The sequence below is a fragment of the Oncorhynchus gorbuscha genome, linkage group LG10 (genome assembly GCF_021184085.1).
Source record: "Oncorhynchus gorbuscha isolate QuinsamMale2020 ecotype Even-year linkage group LG10, OgorEven_v1.0, whole genome shotgun sequence".
NCBI classification, from domain to species: domain Eukaryota; kingdom Metazoa; phylum Chordata; class Actinopteri; order Salmoniformes; family Salmonidae; genus Oncorhynchus; species Oncorhynchus gorbuscha.
This window is the reverse complement of record NC_060182.1, coordinates 50,316,413-50,336,708: the sequence shown is the minus strand read 5'-3', so window position 1 is coordinate 50,336,708 and position 20,296 is coordinate 50,316,413. Positions and strand designations below refer to the sequence as shown.

At 43.1% G+C, this 20,296-nt stretch overlaps 1 protein-coding gene across 1 annotated transcript in view; it reads right to left on the bottom strand.

Annotated features, from left to right (window-relative positions):
• The window catches only part of LOC124046213 (MAM domain-containing glycosylphosphatidylinositol anchor protein 2-like), a 200,197-nt gene that overhangs the window by 57,123 nt on the left and 122,778 nt on the right, over nt 1-20,296 (bottom strand). The window contains exon 9 of the mRNA XM_046366339.1: nt 582-851. Within this exon, the coding sequence (XP_046222295.1) occupies nt 582-851 (270 nt within the window). The remainder of the gene's footprint in view (nt 1-581; nt 852-20,296) is intronic.

Sequence of the window (20,296 nt, the reverse complement as noted above, 5' to 3'; positions counted from 1 at the left end):
CCTCATCAGGAGCATGCCCAGGCATTGTAGGGAGGTCATACAGGCACATGGAGGCCACACACACTACTGAGCCTCATTTTGACTTGTTTTAAGGACATTACATCAAAGTTGGATCAGCCTGTAGTGTGGTTTTCCACTTTAATTTTGAGTGTGACTCCAAATCCATACCTCCATGGGTTGATACATTTGATTTCCATTGATAATTTTTGTGTGATTTTGTTGTCAGCACATTCAAAAAGTATTTAATAAGAATATTTCATTCATTCAGATCTAGGATGTATAATTTTAGTGTTCACTTTATTTTTTTGAGCAGTGTATAACAATAATACACGCAGACACTTTTATCCAAAGGGCTCCCGAGTGGTGCAGAAGTTTAAGGCAGTGCAAGAGGCGTCACTACAGTCCCTGATTCGAATCCAGGCTGTATCACATCCAGCAGTGATTGGGAGTCCCATAGGGCGCACAATTGGCCCAGCGTTGTCCGGGTTTGGCCGTCATTGTAAATAAGAATTTTTCTTAACTGACTTGCCTAGTTAAATAAAATGTAAAAAAATTAAATGAAAGACGTCTGTTATACATACCTGTGACTAAGAACCTGCAGGCACCCGCCCCGGCCTCATTGGTCACTTCACAGGTGTACTCCCCGTAGCCCTCCCTATTGAGTGCCCTGATGTGGTAGTCCGTCTCGTCGCGCTGGTCGAACTGGCCCATGGTCAGCAGCCTGGTACCCAGCTTCCACTCGTACTTGAGCACTTTGGACGGGTGCGCCCGCAGCACCCGGCAGTTGAGGGTGAAGGCGCGACCCAGACCCTGGCGGATCTCTGTGAACACCGGTTCCACCACCGGAGGATCTATGAAGGGGAAGACCAAAGGCCCTATTAGTCAGGCAGGCAGGGAGGCAAAGGCTGAATCCCAAATAAATCCCTAGCCCCTGGCCTACATCACAACAGTCAGCCACAGGGCAGCAATGGCCCGGTCCTAAAATAACCTCTATCCCCTATGCTCTTGTGGAGATCTGAGAAGATTTGGTAGGTGCAGTGGTGGGTACCCAATTGTCATACCTTAATAGATACCTTAATAGAAAAATGACTCAAGTAAAAGTCTAAAAGTATCAAAAGTAAATGTAATTGCTAAAATATACTTAAGTATCGAAAGTAAAAGTATAAATAATTTCAAATTCCTTTGCAAACCAGACGGCAACATTTTTCAACACTCAGACATTTAAAATTCACACGTGTGTTTAGTGAGTCCACCAGATCAGAGGCAGTAGAGATGAATAGGGTTGTTCTCTTGATAAGTGTGTGAATTGAACCATTTTCCTGTCCTGCTAAGCATTCAAAATGTAACAAGTACTTTTGGGTGTCAGGGAAAATGTATGGCTTAAAAAGTAGATTATTTTATTTTGGGAATGTAGTGAAGTTAAAGGAAAAGTTGTCAAATATAAAGTACAGATACCCCAAAAACTACTTAAGTAGTACTTTAAAGTATTTTTACTTAAGTACTTTACACCACTAGGTAGGTGCAAGCAATATGGCAATTACTTCCCATATTGTTTACACCTATAAACCTCTCAGATCTACTACAGGAGTGCCTAGAGAGTAGGAGGGGCTAGGTGTTGATTTGGAATACAGAAAAACTGTCCTTCTCACACAGGCAGCATCTGAGCCCGTCTCCTTATGTCAACCCAAACATAATCCATTCATCTGCATCCAGAATTTCTCTGACTTTAAAGTCCCATCAGCTCTTATTTATTTATCCAGCCTTTAGATTATCTTGCGCTATAATTACCACTAACCCAACAGCAATGAGATGCCAGTAGCCGTGGCTTTATCAATTAGCCGCTCCAACTTAGGTGGAAAGTGATCTAAACACAGTGCTAAATCTGCAATGTTCCTGTTGCTGTTTTGTATACGTCTAGCAGACACAGCTACACAGTGGAAGTCGGTGTATGTGGGCAAAACGGGCTACTTAGCACTAACATGAGAACTCAGAAGTCACACGTCTAGGATAATATAGCTTCTAGTGAAAAGATTAACTTGGAATTGTTGCCTTGCATGTACTACTGAACGGCAATTTAGTAGGAGATATTTTAAGGGCCTCTGATATATTTTTCCCATTTTGTGTCTAATTTTGAGAACTCTCAGAGGAACTGTCCTCTCTTAACTCCACTGAATGAAAGAGCTTGCTGCTTGAATACACAGAATGGCTGAGAGAGTCCGTAGGGACCGCCTTCCGCTCGGAGACAAACGAGCGTCATTCACAGAATTTTAGAGTGACACCTTACTAGATAATACTCCAGAAACACTGAAAGGAACAGTTCTGCTAAATAGTTACCAAATAGCTACACGGACTATCTGCATTGACCCTTTTTGCACTAACTTTTTGACTCATCACATATGCTGCTCCTACTGTTTATTATCTGTCACTTTAATCCTAGTTATATGTACATATCTACCTGAATTACTTCATACCCATGCATATCGACTTGTACCTCGTTTATATAGCCAAGTTATTTTTACTCGTTATATATCTATTATTACTTTGTTACACGTTTTACTGTCTATTATTTTATTTTCTCTCTGCATTGTTGAGAAGGCCCCATCAGGAAGCATTTCACATTCGGTCTACAGCTGTTATGAAGTATGTGACAAATAACATATGATTTGATTCTCCAGAATTGCAAATATACTTGATCTTAATGATACCTAGAATGTAGTTTATAGAGTCAGATGGTCAGTGTCGGAAGTGGTTTGTGCTATGGATGCAACCGAGCTATAGATGACAGTATGGAGTGATTTTAGTTCCTGGCAGTCCATGAAACATTCATAGAACATGTTCCATTGTTCAACTGAACATTATTATGCTAATGCAGTGTTGTTACCAGGGTAGTTTCATTGTTACTACACAGACAGGCCTATAAGAGCAACTTCATGTAAAGTGTTATGCAAGTTCTTAAAATGTTCCTGTGATGTCTCTGCAAGACTTCATTCCCTTGTTAATATAACTATTTTGCGAACCCAAAAAACACTGTTAATAACACTTTAAAGTCTTTAACTCTTTCTATGCACTGCTACTCGTGAATGGGGTTTTCGAAAATATTAATGATGACAATATATTTAAATGGGGGAAATGGCAGCAAAAAAAGTTGCAGTGTGAATAGTTCCATCCGTGCCACATTTCATGGTCGGCTCAACTGGGGATTTCTCAGTCTACTCGCATTGCATGACTGGGTGATGATAGCACTTTCAGAATTTCAGTGTTGTTGTTTAGTTTTTCTCTCTCCAAACGTATTCTCTCTTTTTCGTAAATTAATACTGGTGGGGATAAATTAGCGCTTCGCTAATTAAGCTGGGAGCCAGCTTTGAATGCCATACTTAACAAACAGCCCAGGATTAAACAAGTGTTTCTATGACAGAGCGCTGGTCATAGATACCTTTTAGAGAGTAATGTTCACCCTCCACGTCGATCACCCTCCAACGAGTTCCCCAATGCCCAAATTTTTCAAACCATAGTCAGGGGGCTTGACTAGGAATTTGCCATTCATCCTATAGTATGTGCTGCTTTCTCTCCCCTTCTTGCCTTCCAACTGATGCCCATAGCTAATTTCAAGCATTTATTAAAGAGGCTATGATTTTATGGTAGAGCAGCTTACATCAATATACTTCAGAACATATTTAATTTCTTATAACCAGGGTACATTTTACATTACATTTAAGTCATTTAGCAGACGCTCTTATCCAGAGCGACTTACAAATTGGTGCATTCACCTTATGACATCCAGTGGAACAGTCACTTTACAATAGTGCATCTAAATCTTAAAGGGGGGGGGGTGAGAGGGAATACTTATCCTATCCTAGGTATTCCTTAAAGAGGTGGGGTTTCAGGTGTCTCCGGAAGGTGGTGATTGACTCCGCTGTCCTGGCGTCGTGAGGGAGTTTGTTCCACCATTGGGGGGCCAGAGCAGCGAACAGTTTTGACTGGGCTGAGCGGGAGGTGTACTTCCTCAGTGAGGAAAAAATAGCAGGCCATAGATGAAATTCTTAAACTAACAATAATTGGGACTTTTCAGAGGGAGATGGATCTTCGCTGGTTGAGGGTTTTTATTTTTCATACGTTTAATCCTTTTGCACTCATGTCGAGGGGAGAAATATGCAGAAAGGGTTGTGAAATGTCAGAGTATGACTGCAATTATCCCTTCATTATGCTTTAAATAGCAACATTAATAATCATCAGTGTCTTATCAGAAATTTGAGACAATTCATTATGGATTTTGGGTTAACTACTGTAGCACAGTGCCTGCCTAAGAGAAAGTAATCCATTTGTAAAGCCTATGATTTTATTAAGGATAGACCCATCATTATATAATTCCCACAATATGACTGACAACCTTATCTTAACATGCACTCCAAACCAACTTTTTTTTAACCTACAAGTAATGTGATACTATATCAATGCTTTAATATGGGCCACACTACAAAGTATTGGGCTTTGGCTAGGCGGACTAACTCAGTCACTGAGAGTAGGAAACTCGGGTTTGAACCCCAGTCTGACACAATTGCAAAATTGGCAAAGCACACTAATCCTAGTGCTAACAGCTATTTTTTTTGTCCTGTCTGTGACATGTCTGTGACACAGCTGTGATAATGGTACCAGACACGGAATGACTGTACTGTTTCAAAGAACAATGCTCCAGTGCAAAGGACACGCTTCCAAAAGCCTCGCTATCTCCCTTTTCCCTGTTACCACTCCTGCCTGCACCACCTCAAAGGAGGGTGAATCAGTGGCAAGTATGGGCATTGACCTTTCCTGTCTGCAGAGAGTCCCCCTTCGGCCAGCTTGTCTGATTAGGTTGAGATCCTTTGACAAAGCCAACCAGGCCCTCCGTGACCCCAGCTCGCTTGGGAGCCCACCTGTTGATCCAGCTGAATCACTGTGCTTCGTAATTGTATATTGGGCGCATTGCCGGAACACGCCTGGCCAATAAACTCAATTAACCCTTGTCATTCCGATAACGTCTGTAGACTGCAGGGAACTGACTTACTGGCTGGCTGCTGCAGCACCCACACTGTTAAGGTGAGACAGGAGTTAATTGGGTTCAAGTATATTACCTGAGAGCATTCAATTACTTGGGTGTGGGGCTGTGGTCTCTACATTGGGTGCTGCTACCCATTCCTAGTTGTAGTATGAAGTCATAAGAATCAGTCTTGCGGCTATTTATCAATATATACTTTTTAATGTTTCTGTCTTTTTGAAGGTTTCTGCCTCTCCGGTGTTTCAATGTTTCTGGTTAATTAAAGCCTGAAATATTTTACAGAGCAGATGGACATACACTGTACTGGAGCATTGAATATAATTGAGCTGTGAAGTCTCCAGACCAAAGCTGCACAGGACACCAATAGTTTCAGTGAGGAAGGCTTTCGAAGTGGGCTGCAGGTCCTCTGGAGCTTTCGGAGAAGTTCTAGTGGAGTCAACCGAGGTCCTATTCCTAGTTTACGAGGTTAACCAAAGCCTTTATCTTATGATGTTGTCAACAACAGCCATCACAATGGCTTCTATGCATATTAAAATGCAATTAAAAATAAAGTGGCTATCATACATATACTGGCCCTGACACGTAGAACAGAGCGGGGCCAAATACAAGGGGCTGCAACTAACAGATGGCCTCCAGGCCTTAATGGCGTCACTTTGTGTAAAGGGTGATACCAGGTGGAGGAGAGAAAGAGAGGGAGAATGAAAGAGGAGAAAAAGAGAGAGGGAGACAGAAAGAGAGAGGAAAAATATTTTAATTTCATTACCAATAAAACAGAATAATGCTGATCTTTAGGCTTAAAGCCTGGGGAAATCAAAAGCAATCTCTATATTTCACCACTGGTGAGCAGCATTCTCCAACCTCTCTCTCTATTTCCTTCCTCTCTCATCCTCCTCCTCCCTCTTCCCTATATTTCACTCTCTCCCTCTCTTTCCTCTCGTGTCTCTCTCGATCTCCTCCCACCTCTCCATCCACCGCCTCCGCAAACTCTGCTGCAAGAGCCTGCTCAGCTGTCACAGATATAAGTACACATTATCCAGTGGCATACATTGGTACCCAGACCTACCACAAGTAATGAGTCCTGTGCTAGGGATTATACTCCTAGCTACCCTTCTCTCTTCCCTGCCCTAGTTCCCTTCCCTGCAATCACAATTTCTGCAGGAAGAGGAGGGGGAGTAGGTGGATGAGTAATCAAATAAAATCAAATAGTAGGAAGCATTTGTGAAATGGAGGAAGCATGACAAACACATACATTGCCTTAGGAAAATATTCAGAACGCTTCCTTTTTCCATATTTTGTTATGGTACAGCCTTATTCTAAAATTAATTAAATTAAAACATTTCCTCCTCAATCTACACACAATACCCCATGACAAAGCAAAAATAGGTTTTTAGAAATTTGTGAAAATTTATAACAACTAAAACAGAAATACCTTATTTACATAATTATTCAGACACTTTGCTATGAGACTCGAAATGGAGCACAGGTGCATCCTGTTTCCATCGATCATCCTTGGGATGTTTCTACAACTTGATTGGAGTCCAAGTGTGGTAAACTCAATATATTATTTTTATGATTTTGAAAGGCACACGCCTGTCTATATAAGGTCCCACGGTGGACAGTACATGTCAGAGCAAAAGCTAAGTCATGAGGGACGAAGGAATTGTCCATAGAGCTCCGAAGACAGGATTGTGTCGAGGCACAGATCTGGGGAAGGGTACCATTTTTTATGCAGCATTGAAGGTCACCAAGAACAAAGTGGCCTCCATCATTCTTAAATGGAAGAAGTATGGAACCACCAAGACTCTTCCTAGAGCTGGCCGCCCGGCCAAACTGAGCAATCGTGGGAGAAGGACCTTGGTCAGGGAGGTGACCAAGAACCCGGTGGTCACAGCCAAGACAACGCAGGACAGATCTCAGAATGTCCTTGAGCGGCCCAGCCAGTGCCCGGACTTGAACCCAATCGAAAATTTCTGGAGACACCTGAAAATAGCTGTGCAGCGACGCTCACCATTATAACCTGACAGAGCTTGAGCGGATCTGCAGAGATGGATGAACTCCCCAAATACAGGTGTGCCAAGCTTGGGGGAAAAAAACAATTTAATCCATTTTAGAATAAGGCTGTAATGTGACAAAAAGTGAAAAAAGTCAAGGGTTCTGAATACTTTCCGAATGCAAGTATACAGTGAAGTCTGTATGTATGAATCATCACTAACAGGCATCTCCTTCAGTCAGCCACACACACAGTCCACCGGGCCTCTGCTATGGAGGAGGTAACACAACACGCACAACACACAGCCTAGAGATGACTACTGAAGACTTTACCCTAAAAGACTACACCTACTAAGGAGAAGACATACTATGACATACTAATAGTGCCGTCAGACTGACAGACTAGACATGTGACATAAATAATGTGATCCTTGCCTCCAGACCAGAGGCTTAGGGGGACACAAACAGTTGGTTTACAGTCATCTGTCACGCACAGTATGCACTACATCACTACTGTAAAACCACATTATGTTTTACAATTTAATACTTCATAACTTCCGCTAAATGTAATTGGTGCGCTGCACAGATATGAAATAATGAATTTAATAACAGTAATTAATTTAATAATTTAGTCGTTGAGCAGCTGTGGATTTTGGTACTGGGTCAATTTCAAACATCCCATTTATGATAACATGTTCTCTCTTATTTTCTGAGTGCGAGCACACATTTGGACAGGGGCACAACATTCAGTGGGAACAGGAGGATGCTTTTCTGCAAAGGGGACAGGATAATTACACCGTATTGAGGGGAGGATGGATGGGGACATGTATCGCGAGTTCTTGGCCAACAACCTCCTTCCCTCAGTAAGAGCATTGAAGATGGGTCGTGGCTGGGTCTTCCAGCATGACAACTACCAGAAACACACAGCCAGGGCAACTAAGGAGTGGCTCCGTAAGAAGCATCTCAAGGTCCTGGAGTGGCCTAGCCAGTCTCCAGACCTGAACCCAATAGAAAATCTTTGGATGGAGCTGAAAGTCCGTATTGCCCAGTGACAGCCCAGAAACCTGAAGGATCTGGAGAAGGTCTGTATGGAGGAGTGGCCCAAAATCCCTGCTGCAGTGTGTGCAAACCTGGTCAAAAACTACAGGAAACGTATGATCTCTGTAATTGCAAACAAAGGTTTCTATACCAAATATTAAGTTATGTTTTTCTGATGTATCAAATACTTATTTCATGCAATAAAATGCAAATTAATTACTTAAAAATCATACAATGTGGTTTTCTGGATTTTTGTTTTAGATTCCGTCTCTCACAGTTGAAGTGTACCTATGATAAAAATGACAGACCTCTATTTGCTTTGTAAGTAGGGAAACCTGCAAAATCGGCAGTGGATCAAATACTTGTTCTCCCCACTGTATATAATAAAACTCACAGAACCAATCAATAATTTGGACACACCTACCCATTCAAGGGTTTTTCTTTATTTTTACTATTTAATACAATTTTAATATAGAATAATACTGAAGACACCACTATGAAATAACACATATGGAATCATGTAGTAACCAAAAGAAAGTGTAAAAACAAATTTAAATATATTTTATATCTAGGATTCTTCAAAATAGCCACCCTTTGCATTGATGACAGCTTTGCACACTCTTGTCATTCTCTCAACCAGCTTAATGAGGTAGTCATCAGGAATGCTTTTCAATTAACAGGTGTGCCTTGTTAAAAGTTAAATGCGTTTGAGCAAATCAGTTGTGTTGTGACAAGTTAGGGGTGGTATACAGAAGATAGCCCTATTTGGTAAAATACCAAGTCCATATCATGGCAAGAACAGCTCAAATAAGCAAAGACAAATTACATTCTATCATTACGTTAAGACATGAAGGTCAGTCAATCGGAAAATGCCAAGAACTTTGTAAAGTTTCTTCAAGTGAACTCGCAAAAACCATTAAACGCTATGATGAAACTGGATTTCATGGGGACCTCCACAGGAAAGGAAGACACAGAGTTACCTCTGCTGAAGAGGATAAACTTAGTTACCAGCCTCAGAAATTGCAGCCAAATAAATACTTCACATAGTTCAAGTAACATCTCAACATCAACTGTTCAGAGGAGACTGTGTTGTCGAATTGCTGCAAAGAAACCACTACTAAAGGACACTAATAAGAAGAAGAGACTTGCATTCCAGGTGAAGCTGGTTGAGCGAAGAGTGTGCAAAGCTGAGTGTGCAAAGCTGTCATCAAAGCAAAGGGTACATTGACTTTGTTGGTTACTACATGATTCCATATGTGTTATTTCATAGTTGTGATGTCTTCACTATAATTCGACAATGTATAAAATAGTAAAAATAAATAAAAACCCTTGAATGAGTAGGTGTGTCCAAACTTTTGACTGGTACTGTGTGTGTAATATGTATACATATATATCCCAACAACTTCTAAAGCCAAAGTTGCGTCCCTGAATTTGAAGACATCATTAATCATATCAAAACATTAGAGCAACTTAAAAAGGAAAGAATCCCAGATTGGCAAACTTGTGTGTTTTGCAAATGGCACCCTATTCCCTATAGTGCACTACTTTTGGCCAGGACCCATCCACTGTTGACCAAAGCCCTACGAGCTCTGGTCAAAAGTAGTACACTACAGTGCCTTCAGAAAGTATTCATATCCCTAGACTTAGTCCACATTTTGTTGTGCTACAGTTTTTAAAATGTATTAAATATATTTTGTCTCTCACCCATCTACACAAAATACCCCATAATGACAAAGTAAAAACATGAAAAAGAAATACAGAAATATGTAATTTACATACGTTTTCAAACCCCTGAATTAACACTTTGTAGAAGTACCTTTAGCAGTGATTACAGCTGTGAGTTCTTCTGGGTAAGTCTTTAAGAGCTTTTCACACTTGGATTGTGTATCATTTGCCCATTACTCTTTTCAAAATTCTTCAAGCTCTGCCAAATTGGTTGTTGATCATTGCCAGACAATCCTTTTCAGGGTGTGCAGTAGATTTTCAAGTAGATTTAAGTCAAATCTCTGGAAAATTCCCTTGTGCTAAATGATTAAAAGCATACCCATAACATGATGCAGCCACCATTATGCTTGAAAATATGAAGAGTGGTACTCAGTAATTGGTTGTATTGGATTTGCCCCAAACATAACACTTTGCATTCAGGCAAAAAAATGCCACGTTTTTTGCAGTATTACTTTATTGCAAGTTTTTGAATATTTGTTATTCTGTACAGGCTTCCTTGTTTTAGCTCTGTTCTGTCAATTAGGTTAGTAATTGTGGAGTAACTACAATGTTGTTGGTCCATCCTCAGTTATCTCCTATCACAGCCATTAAACTCTGTAACTGTTTTAAAGTCACCATTGGCCTAAAGGTGTAATTCCTGAGTGGTTTCCTTCCTCTCCGGCAACTGAGTTAGGAATAATGCCTGTATCTTTGTAGTGACTGGGTGTATTGATACACCATCCAAGGTGTAATTAATAACCTCACCATACTCAAAGGGATATTAAATGTCAGCTTTTTTGTGGGTTGTCAATTGTAAATAAAAACTTGTTCATAAATGACTTGCCTAGTTAAATTAAAAAATGTAAACATCTACCAATCGGGTGCTCTTCTTTGCGAGACATTTTAAAACCTCCCTGGGCTTTGTGGTAGAATCTGTGTTTGAAATGCACTGCTTGACTGAGGGACCTTAAAGATAACTTTAAGTGTGAGGTACAGAGATGAAGTAGTCATTCAAAATTCATGTTAAACACTTATTGCACACAGAGTGAGTACATTCAACTTATTATGTGAAATGTTAAGCACATTTTTATTCCTAAACGTATTTAGGCTTGCCATAACAAAGGATTTAAATACTTATTGACTCAAGACATTTCAGCTTTAATTCTAATTCATTAGTAAACATTTCAAAAAACATAATTCGACTTTGACATTATGGGTTATTGTGTGTAGGCCAGTGACACAAAATCTCTATTTTATATTCCGTCTGTAACACAACAACATGTGGAAAAAGTCAAGGGGTGTGAATACTTTCTGAAGGCACCGTATACATTAACTCGGGTGTTATTTGGGAACCACCCTAAATCAACATGGCATCAGCACATTTAGCCTGGTGTACATGCATATGTTTGATAAGAAATAGTAATTTTCCTACAAAACACTCCTCAAGCCTAGAATATATGTATCATGTCCATGACACAAGAAGAACAGGATTCCCTCTCTGCCCAGGTTTTGTTTTTCAAATAAGTTTTTATTGAGAAGCAGAAATAAACATGCAAGTAATGTACATCTTCCTTTTGTACAGAATGTACAAACCCCACGGCTAGCAGGCGAACTACTGTGGAACATCACATTCAATATACTTTCATTATTAGAGGCTAACAATACGGCATGCTGTATTCATAGTGAATTAACCTAAGCCCTCATGCTCAAGGACATGGCTGCATGGGAGTTACACAATGAGTGGAGAGCCGTTAAAATGGCTAGCAACCACAAAAAACATCAGTGAGTCACTCACTTGCACGATTGCACGCATGCATACAGAACAGCAGGAGCAGCTGTAAAGCTGTTTACATACATCTTTGAGTGTGAAACTCAAACTATGAGCTACCACTGTGGATCTGGTAGACTAGAGTGTTGCCCATAGAGATGTAAGTATATATAAGTGTTACATTCAATTCAGTGGTATTGCCATTGTGGATCTGGTTGATGGAATATTATCTGTGTCGTGATTTGTAGAACAAACAACATGTAATTATTTTCATATTTTATTTCACCTTTATTTAACAAGTTAGGCCAGTTGAGAACAAGTTCTCATTTACAACTGCGACCTGGCCAAGATAAAGTAAAGCAGTGCGTCACAAACAACACAGAGTTACACATGAGATAAACAAACGTACAGTCAATAACACAATAGAAAAATCTGTATATAGTGTGTGCAAATGTAGTGAGATTACGGGGGTAAGGCAATAAATAGGCCATAGTGGCGAAATAATGACAATTTAGCAATTAAACACTGGAGTGATAGATGTGCAGAAGATGAATGTGCATGTAGAGATACTGGGGTGCAAAGGATCAAAAAATAATAATAATATGGGGATGAGGACGTTGGGTGGGATATTTACAGATGGAATAGCACTATACAACCTGTGTAGAGACTATAGAGATAACTAGCTAGCCAAAATACATGACTGAGCACTTGTTACTGTGTAATTATTCCTGTACAGTGTAACAAGTATTGTAATTACTCATGGTTACACTGTACTTAGGGTGAGGGTAAGGCTTAGTGCTAGAATAAGGGTTAGGGCTACAGTTGTGTAAAATGTTAACTAGAAATACCTTTGAATGCACCCAGCCACTGTTTTGGTAAAGAGCTGTGAGATGGGGCTGGAGAAATGTAACCACTCTCAAATTCATGGACAGAGCCATGGCTACAAGGACTGATCATCCATTATATCAAAATGATAGTTTTAACCATGTTTTGAAGCTATACAGTATTTTTGAGCAATTACATTGTTTACAAACAAAAGAGTAAAACAAGCTTATATTTTGGGATCTGATGGGGTACATACACAGTTGAAGTCTAAAGTTTACATACACTTAGTTTGGAGTCGTTAAAACTCATTTTTTAACCACTCCACACATTTCTTTTTAATAAACTATAGTGTTGGCAAGTCGGATAGGACATATACTTTGTGCATGACACAAGTCATTTTTCCAACAATTGTTCAGAGACAGATTATTTCACTTATAATTTACTGTATCACAATTCCAGGGGGTCAGAAGTTTACATACACTAAGTTGACTGTGCCTTTAACCAGCTTGGAAAATTCCAGAAAATTATGTAATGTTTATGTTCTGGATGCAGACGAGGAAAGAAGGGTCACATTCTGACTGCATTCTACAGGTAGTAGCCCAGGTTCTAATCACGACGGCCATCTCTCTTCAGTAACTAGCGTATTACTGTAACCCAACAAGATATGCTCACGTTACCCACTTTATGGCTAGCAACCACAAACAACATCAGTGAGTCACTCACTTGCACAATTGCACGCATGCATACAGAACAGCAGTAATACCTGTGGATGTATTACAAGGCCTACCTTCCAAATCAGTACCTCTTTGCTTGACATCATGGGGAAATCAAAAGAAATCAGCCAAGTGTCACGTCTTGGTCATTGTATTTTGTGTTTTCGTTATATATTTGTTCAGGCCAGGGTGTGACATGGGTTTATTGTGTTGTCGTATTGGGGTTTTTGTAGGCATTGGGATTGTGGTTGATTAGGGGTGTGTCTAGTATAGGCTTGGCTGCCTGAGGCGGTTCTCAATCAGAGTCAGGTGATTCTTGTTGTCTCTGATTGGGAACCATATTTAGGTAGCCGGGGTTTCACTGTGTATTTCGTGGGTGATTGTTCCTGTCTCTGTGTAGTGTTCACCAGATAGGCTGTAATTAGGTTTCACGTTCTGTTTGTTGTTTTTGTATATGTATAAGTTATTTTGTGTATTGCAATCCTTCATTAAAGATCATGAGTAACAACCACGCTGCATTTCGGTCCGACTCTCTTTCGACAAACGAAGAATGCCGTTACAGAATCACCCACCACACACGGACCGAGTGGCGTGGTAACAGGCAGCAGGAGCAGCGAAGGGAGGACGTTATGGACAGCAGAGGTATGGAGTATACTACGTGGGAAGAAAGACAGGTGGGCGGTCTTCACGGTCCAGTCCATCCTGTGCCACCTTCACATACCAGTCCTCCGGTAGCAGCTCCCCGCACCAGGCTTCCTGTCCGTGTCCTCGGTCCAGTATCACCAGTTCCAGCACCACGCACCAGGCCTTCAGTGCGCCTGTTCAGAACACCCAGAGCCTTCCTTCCCTCCTGCGCTGTCGGAGTCTCCCGCCTGTTCAGCGCTATCAGAGCCTTCCTCCTCTACAGCGCTGCCGGAGCCTCCTGCCTGTTCAGAGCAGCCTGAGCTGTCACTCTGCATGAAGCAGCCAGAGCTGTCAGTCTGTATGAAGCAGCCAGAGATGTCAGTCTGCATGAAGCAGCCAGAGCTGCCAGTCTGCAAAGAGCTGCCAGTCTGCAAGGAGCTGCCAGTCTGCAAGGAGCTGCCAGTCTGCAAGGAGCTGTCAGTCTGCAAGGAGCTGCCAGTCTGCAAGGAGCTGCCAGTCTGCAAGGTGCTGCCAGTCTGCAAGGAGCTGCCAGTCTGCAAGGTGCTGCCAGCCTGCATGGAGCAGCCAGAGCTGTCAGTCTGTATGAAGCAGCCAGAGCTGTCAGTCTGCATGAAGCAGCCAGAGCTACCAGTCTGCAAAGAGCTGTCGGTCTGCAAGGAGCTGCCAGTCTGCAAGGAGCTGCCAGTCTGCAAGGAGCTGCCAGTCTGCAAGGAGCTGTCAGTCTGCAAGGAGCTGCCAGACTGCAGGGAGCTGCCAGTCTGCAAGGAGCTGCCAGTCTGCAAGGAGCTGTCAGCCTGCATGGAGCAGCCAGAGCTGTCAGTCTGCATAGAGCAGCTAGATCCGCCAGTCAGCCATGATCTTCTAGATCTGCCAGTCAACCAGATTCCTCCAGATCTGCCAGTCAACCAGTCTCTTCCAGATCTGCCAGTCAACCAGAATCTTCCAGATCCGCCAGCCAGCCAGGATCTACCGGAGCCTACTACCTGCCTGAGCTTCATCTCAGTACTGGGCTTTCTCTCAGTACTGGGCTGCCCCTCAGTCCCCGGCTGCCCCTCAGTCCCGGGCTGCCCCTCAGTCCCGAGCTGCCCCTCAGTCCCGAGCTGCCCCTCAGTCCCGAGCTGCCCCTCAGTCCCGAGCTTCCCCTCAGTCCCGAGCTTCCCCTCAGTCCCGAGCTGCCTCAGTCCCGAACTGCCCCTCAGTCCCGAGCTGCCCCTCAGTCCCGAGCTGCCCCTCAGTCCCGAGCTGCCCCTCAGTTCAGTGGGGTTCTGGGTGAGGACTATTAGGCCATGGTCGGCGGAGAGGGTGGATTATCCCAGGACGCGAAGGGAAGGAACTATGTCATTAATGGAGTGGGGTCCATGTCCCGAGTCGTAACCGCCACCATGGACAGACGCCCACCCGGACCCTCCCTATGGTTGTGAGGTGCGTCCGGGAGTCCGCACCTTAGGGGGGTGGTTCTGTCACACCTTGTTCATTGTATTTTGTGTTTTCGTTATATATTTGTTCAGGCCAGGGTGTGACATGGGTTTATTGTGTTGTGGATATATTGAAGCAACATCTCAAGAGAGAGATGTCATCAGAGCGCTCAACAGGACACTGTACTGTCTACACTCGGTTTGTTGTTTACATTCAAACTTCTTCATTAAATCGATTTTAATCCAAACTAAGGTTTTGTTACTAAGGATTCCACAACACGGTTAGCCTTTATGCGAGTGCTATCTGGCTGTACTACACACACCTGTCGTCGTAGTGGGAACGACTCATTGTTATCTTTTCGTAAAACAACTGGTTGCAGAATAGAGCCAATCTGGATACCAAGCAGATCCTGAGGGAAATTGATGAGTACCAACAGCTTTACGCTATGGAGGAACAACATACTCCTTCGTGGAAAGATCCGACCACCTCAAAAAATAACTTTAATCTGACAAAAAAAAGAAAAACAGATTCATCTACAGACACGGACGATTTTACATACCATTGAGGTAGAGGCTAGTTCTCTGGCTGGAATTCATGCAACAATGGAAAAGTTGTGTGAGGAGGTAGCAGGGCTGAGGGGGAGTTTGGAGTTCAGCCAGAGTGAAATTCTCAAGCTCCAAAGAGAAAACAAGACACTCACAGCCAAGGTAAAAAATATACGGTTCCAACATGGATGGTATACTCAGGGAAAACAGGGTGATGAAGGAGACGCTACTAGACATACAAAGTCGTAGTATGAGTGAAAATATATTTTTTTTCTCCTGGTATTCCTGAGGATGCATCCAATTATCCAGAGGGCGCGATCAGAGAATTCATGAAATCCGCATTGAAACTTCCTATAGAGACTGTTAACAAGGTGGCTTTCCACCGTGTACACAGACTTGGAGCTCGGAGCGACAAGACCAAGGTTCCCCGACCGATCATCGCAAAATGTGAGCACTACCAACAAAAGGAGCTGATCAAGAGCAGAGGAAGGGATCTTAAAGGGACCAAATTCGGTCTCAATTACCAATTTCCAAAGGAGATAAACGAACATTGTAAGAGACTGTATCTGGTACAAAGACAACAAAGGATGGATGGTAGGCGTGCCTTTATCATTGCGGACAAATTCTTTATAGATGGACAGCTATTCCAAGACAGCTCCATAACACCGTGGCTGTACTAAATTCTACAGGGACTTCAGTTTACAAAAAAAGAAGGTATGGGAACTGTTTAAAATATGAACACACACGTACTCAACTACACATACGGACTTATACATACCCACACACACCTGATCTCGCTCTCTTCTCTCCCTCTTGTTGAGAACTGTTTTATAATTTAATGTGTTTACTGTTTGTCTATCTTTTTTTATGCATTTGTCTACAACAAGCAAGCGGAAGTTATCAAAATAGGGGCATTGGGGAATAATGCATATTGTACGGAATAGATTTGTACTGTAGTGAAGCCGTCTCTAGAGTAATGCAAGGTCTCTTTCATGATCATGTGAACCATCAATTGCTAAGGAAATGCTGGGATTTGTTTTTCAATTATGTTAAAGGTAATTATGATGAAACTATGATGGTGATATGATATGGATTACAATTATGAATATTAAGGCTATACGCACTGCACTACATGTTACAAACATAGAAACTCAAACATGCAAATTGGCAGAGTTATTATTTATTTGGACATCACACATTATAGTCTTATATTTTAGAGTCATTATAGTCACATCATAGTCTTATTATACAAACATCACACACACTCTCATTATATCATATCCAATATCATACACATCAACCTACTGTCACAACCTCCACCGAAGGTGGTTCCTCTCCTTGCGGTGCTCGGCGGTCGGCCGAGCCATCACCGATCCATTTATCTTTTTCCGTTTGTTTTGTCTTTGGTTCATTCACACTTGGTTTTCATTTGCTTTAATTCCTGTGTGTATATTTACCCATGTTTCCCCGCTTAGATTTGTGATGGATTATTTTCATGTTGCTTGTGGAGGCTTTCCTCAATTTATTCACGTGTTTATTATAGTAAGGACCGGTGGTTTATTCTCCTTCCGTGAGTAACCGTGAGTTCCCATTGTCTTGGGCGTTGTTTTGTTGGTGATTGTACCTGTACTGTTTTTGGACTTGCCTATTAAAAGGAAACTCTACATTGACATCTCTGCTCTCCTGCGCTTGACTCCTTACCTACCTTCAGAACAAAATCGTAACACCTACTCAGATTTGTTACACACATAATTTGTATCAATTTTCTAACATCTGTGGCATTGGCTCAGAGGCAAACAGGCAAGGGAATAAAAATATATATTTTTATTTTCTTGAATTAGAAATATCAGACATTTGAAGGCTCTAATTTTGACCTTCATAATACCCCTGATAGCAGTAACTTTACAAGCACTAATTATGGTCAATTTAGCCTGAGAATAGTATCTACCCTAATTTCCTGGACTATAAGCCGCTACTTTATTCCCACACTTTGAACCTTGCGGTTTATACAATGACGCGGCTAATTTATGTATTTTTCCCGCTTTCACAAGATTCATGCCGCCAAAAAACTGAGCACCGTCACATAATGTGACGTAAAACGATAATTCTGATTACGGTAGTAATTTTGTCACCCTCATCATGGCAACGACACGAAGAAATGCATATGATGCAGCTTTCAAGTTGAAAGCGATAAATCTGGCTGTTGGAAAAGGAAATAGAACTGCTGCATGGGAGCGTGGCCTTAATGAGTCGATGATAAGACATTGGAAACAGCAGCGTGAGGAACTGACTCAGTGCAGAAAGACAAAAAAAAAAGCTTTCAGAGGGAAGAAAAACAGATGGCTCAAATTATTTACAGCCAATCGACATCAGTGTAAATCATGCATTTAAGGTGGCGCTCCTTGTTCAGTGGGAAGCTTGGATGACAAGTGGGGAGAAATCCTTCACTAAAACGGGCCGCAGGCAAAGAGCATCTTATGGTCAAGTCTGCCAGTGGGTCCTGACAGCGTGGAGCATTGTCAAAAAATCCACTATCATCAACGGGTTTCGAAAGGCTGGAGTGCTGCGTGTTGAAGGGGCAGCATGAGCTCAGCGGGGTATTTGCCTCCGGATGAAAGTGACGAGAGCGACAATGAAAACGATCCAACATCGGATGAAGCAATTCTGAGGCTATTCAACTCCGACACCGAAGGAGATGACTTCAGTGGTTTCAGTGCACAGGAAAAGGAAGATAGTGACCAATGACTTTCTTGGTAGGCTACTGTTTAAATTTTTGTTACAAGCCGTGTACATCCGGGCAGCGAGGAGACTGAATCCTCGTCAGGCAAGGTGGGCCATGCTCTTTACCCGTTTTGTGTTTACCCTCTCCTACAGACTAGGAACCCAGAATCAGAAGGCAGACGCACTGTCTCGGCTGTATGACACAGAGGAGCGGCCCATGGATCAGACTCCCATACTCCCGGCCTCCTGCCTGGTAGCGCCGGTCGTGTGGGAGCTGGATGCGGACATTGAGCAGGCATTGCGTACAGAGCCTGCTTCCCTCCAGTGTCATGTTGGGCGTATGTACGTTCCGTTCCGTCTGCTGTCCGTGACCAGTTGATCTATTGGGCCCACACGTCTCCCTCTGGTCATCCGGGGATTGGTCGGACAGGGCGCTGTCTGACTGGGAAGTACTGGTGGCCCACTTTGGCTAAGGACGTGAGGGTTTATGTCTCCTCCTGCTCGGTGATTGCCCAGTGTAAGGCTCCGAGACACCTGCCCATGGGTAAGTTACATCCCTTGCCCGTTCCACAACAACCTTGGTCACATCTGTCAGTGGATTTCCTAACAAATCTTCCTCTTTCACAGGGAAACACTATGATCCTGGTCGTTGTGGATTGTTTTTCTAAGTCTTGTCGTCTCCTCCCTCTGTCCGGTCTTCCTACGGCCCTACAGACTGCGGAAGCCCTGTTTACTCACATCTTCCGGCACTACGGGGTGCCTGAGGATATAGTGTTGGATCGGGGTCCCCAGTTCACGTCGAGAGTTTGGAAGGCGTTTATGGAACGTCTGGGGGTCTCGATCAGCCTTACCTCAGGTTTTCACCCAGTCATCCTGGATGTGGGCAGGTTTCTGCGGTCCTATTGCCAGGACCGGCCGGGGGAGTGGGCAGCGCTCGTGCCTTGGGCTGAGATGGCACAGGACTCATTTTGCCACTCCTCCACTAACCTCTCCCGTGAGAGAAAACTCGCTTCGCCCTTTCAGTGCGTATTGGGGTACCGGCCGGTTCTGGCACCATGGTTTCAGGGTTAGACTGAAACTCCTGCGGTGGACAACTGGTTTACGCACGCGGAGGAGACATGGGAGGCCGCCCGTGTCCATCTCCAGTGAGCCGCACGTCACTAGAAAACCAGAGTGGACCGTCACTGCAGGGTCTGGCTCTCGATCCGTAACCTGCCCCTTCGCCTTCCCTGCTGGAAGCTGAGTCCGCGGTTTGTGGGGACACAAGTCCTGAGGAGGGTGAACAAGGTATGTTATAGATTACAGCATCCCTCTGATTATTGTACTAACCCCGCGTTCCATGTGATGTCCTCAGGCCGGTGGTGGCTGGTCCGCTCCAGGAATCTGAGGTGCGGGGGCCTTCAGTAGCTCGTGGAGTGGGAGGGGTACGAGAGGTGCAGATGTTCTGGATCCTGAACTGCTGCGGGAGTTTCACCGTCGCCAGCCGGATCACCCTGCGCCTCGTCCTGTTGGGGTCATCCTCGAGGCAGGTGTCGGCACGCCGCTGGAGCCGCGCGTCAAGGGGGGTACTGTCACGACTTCCGCCAAAGTCGGCTCCTCTCCTTGTTCGGGCGGCATTCGTCGATCGACGTCACCGGCTTTTTAGCCATCGCCGCTTAATTTTTCATATGACCATTGGTCTTGTCTTGTTTCATTTCCCCAATCAATGTACCTGTATGTAACCCTCTGTTTCCCATCATGCATTTGTGTGTAATTGTTTCATGTTATTGTGGTGTATTGTTACGCGCCTTACTTTTTTTTTTTTTTTTTATCTAAAAAAAACTGGAGGCTCCTTATTAAACTTCAATGTTGTGATGCAAAAATACTAGCAAAATGCATAGCACTCAGAACTAAAAAGGTT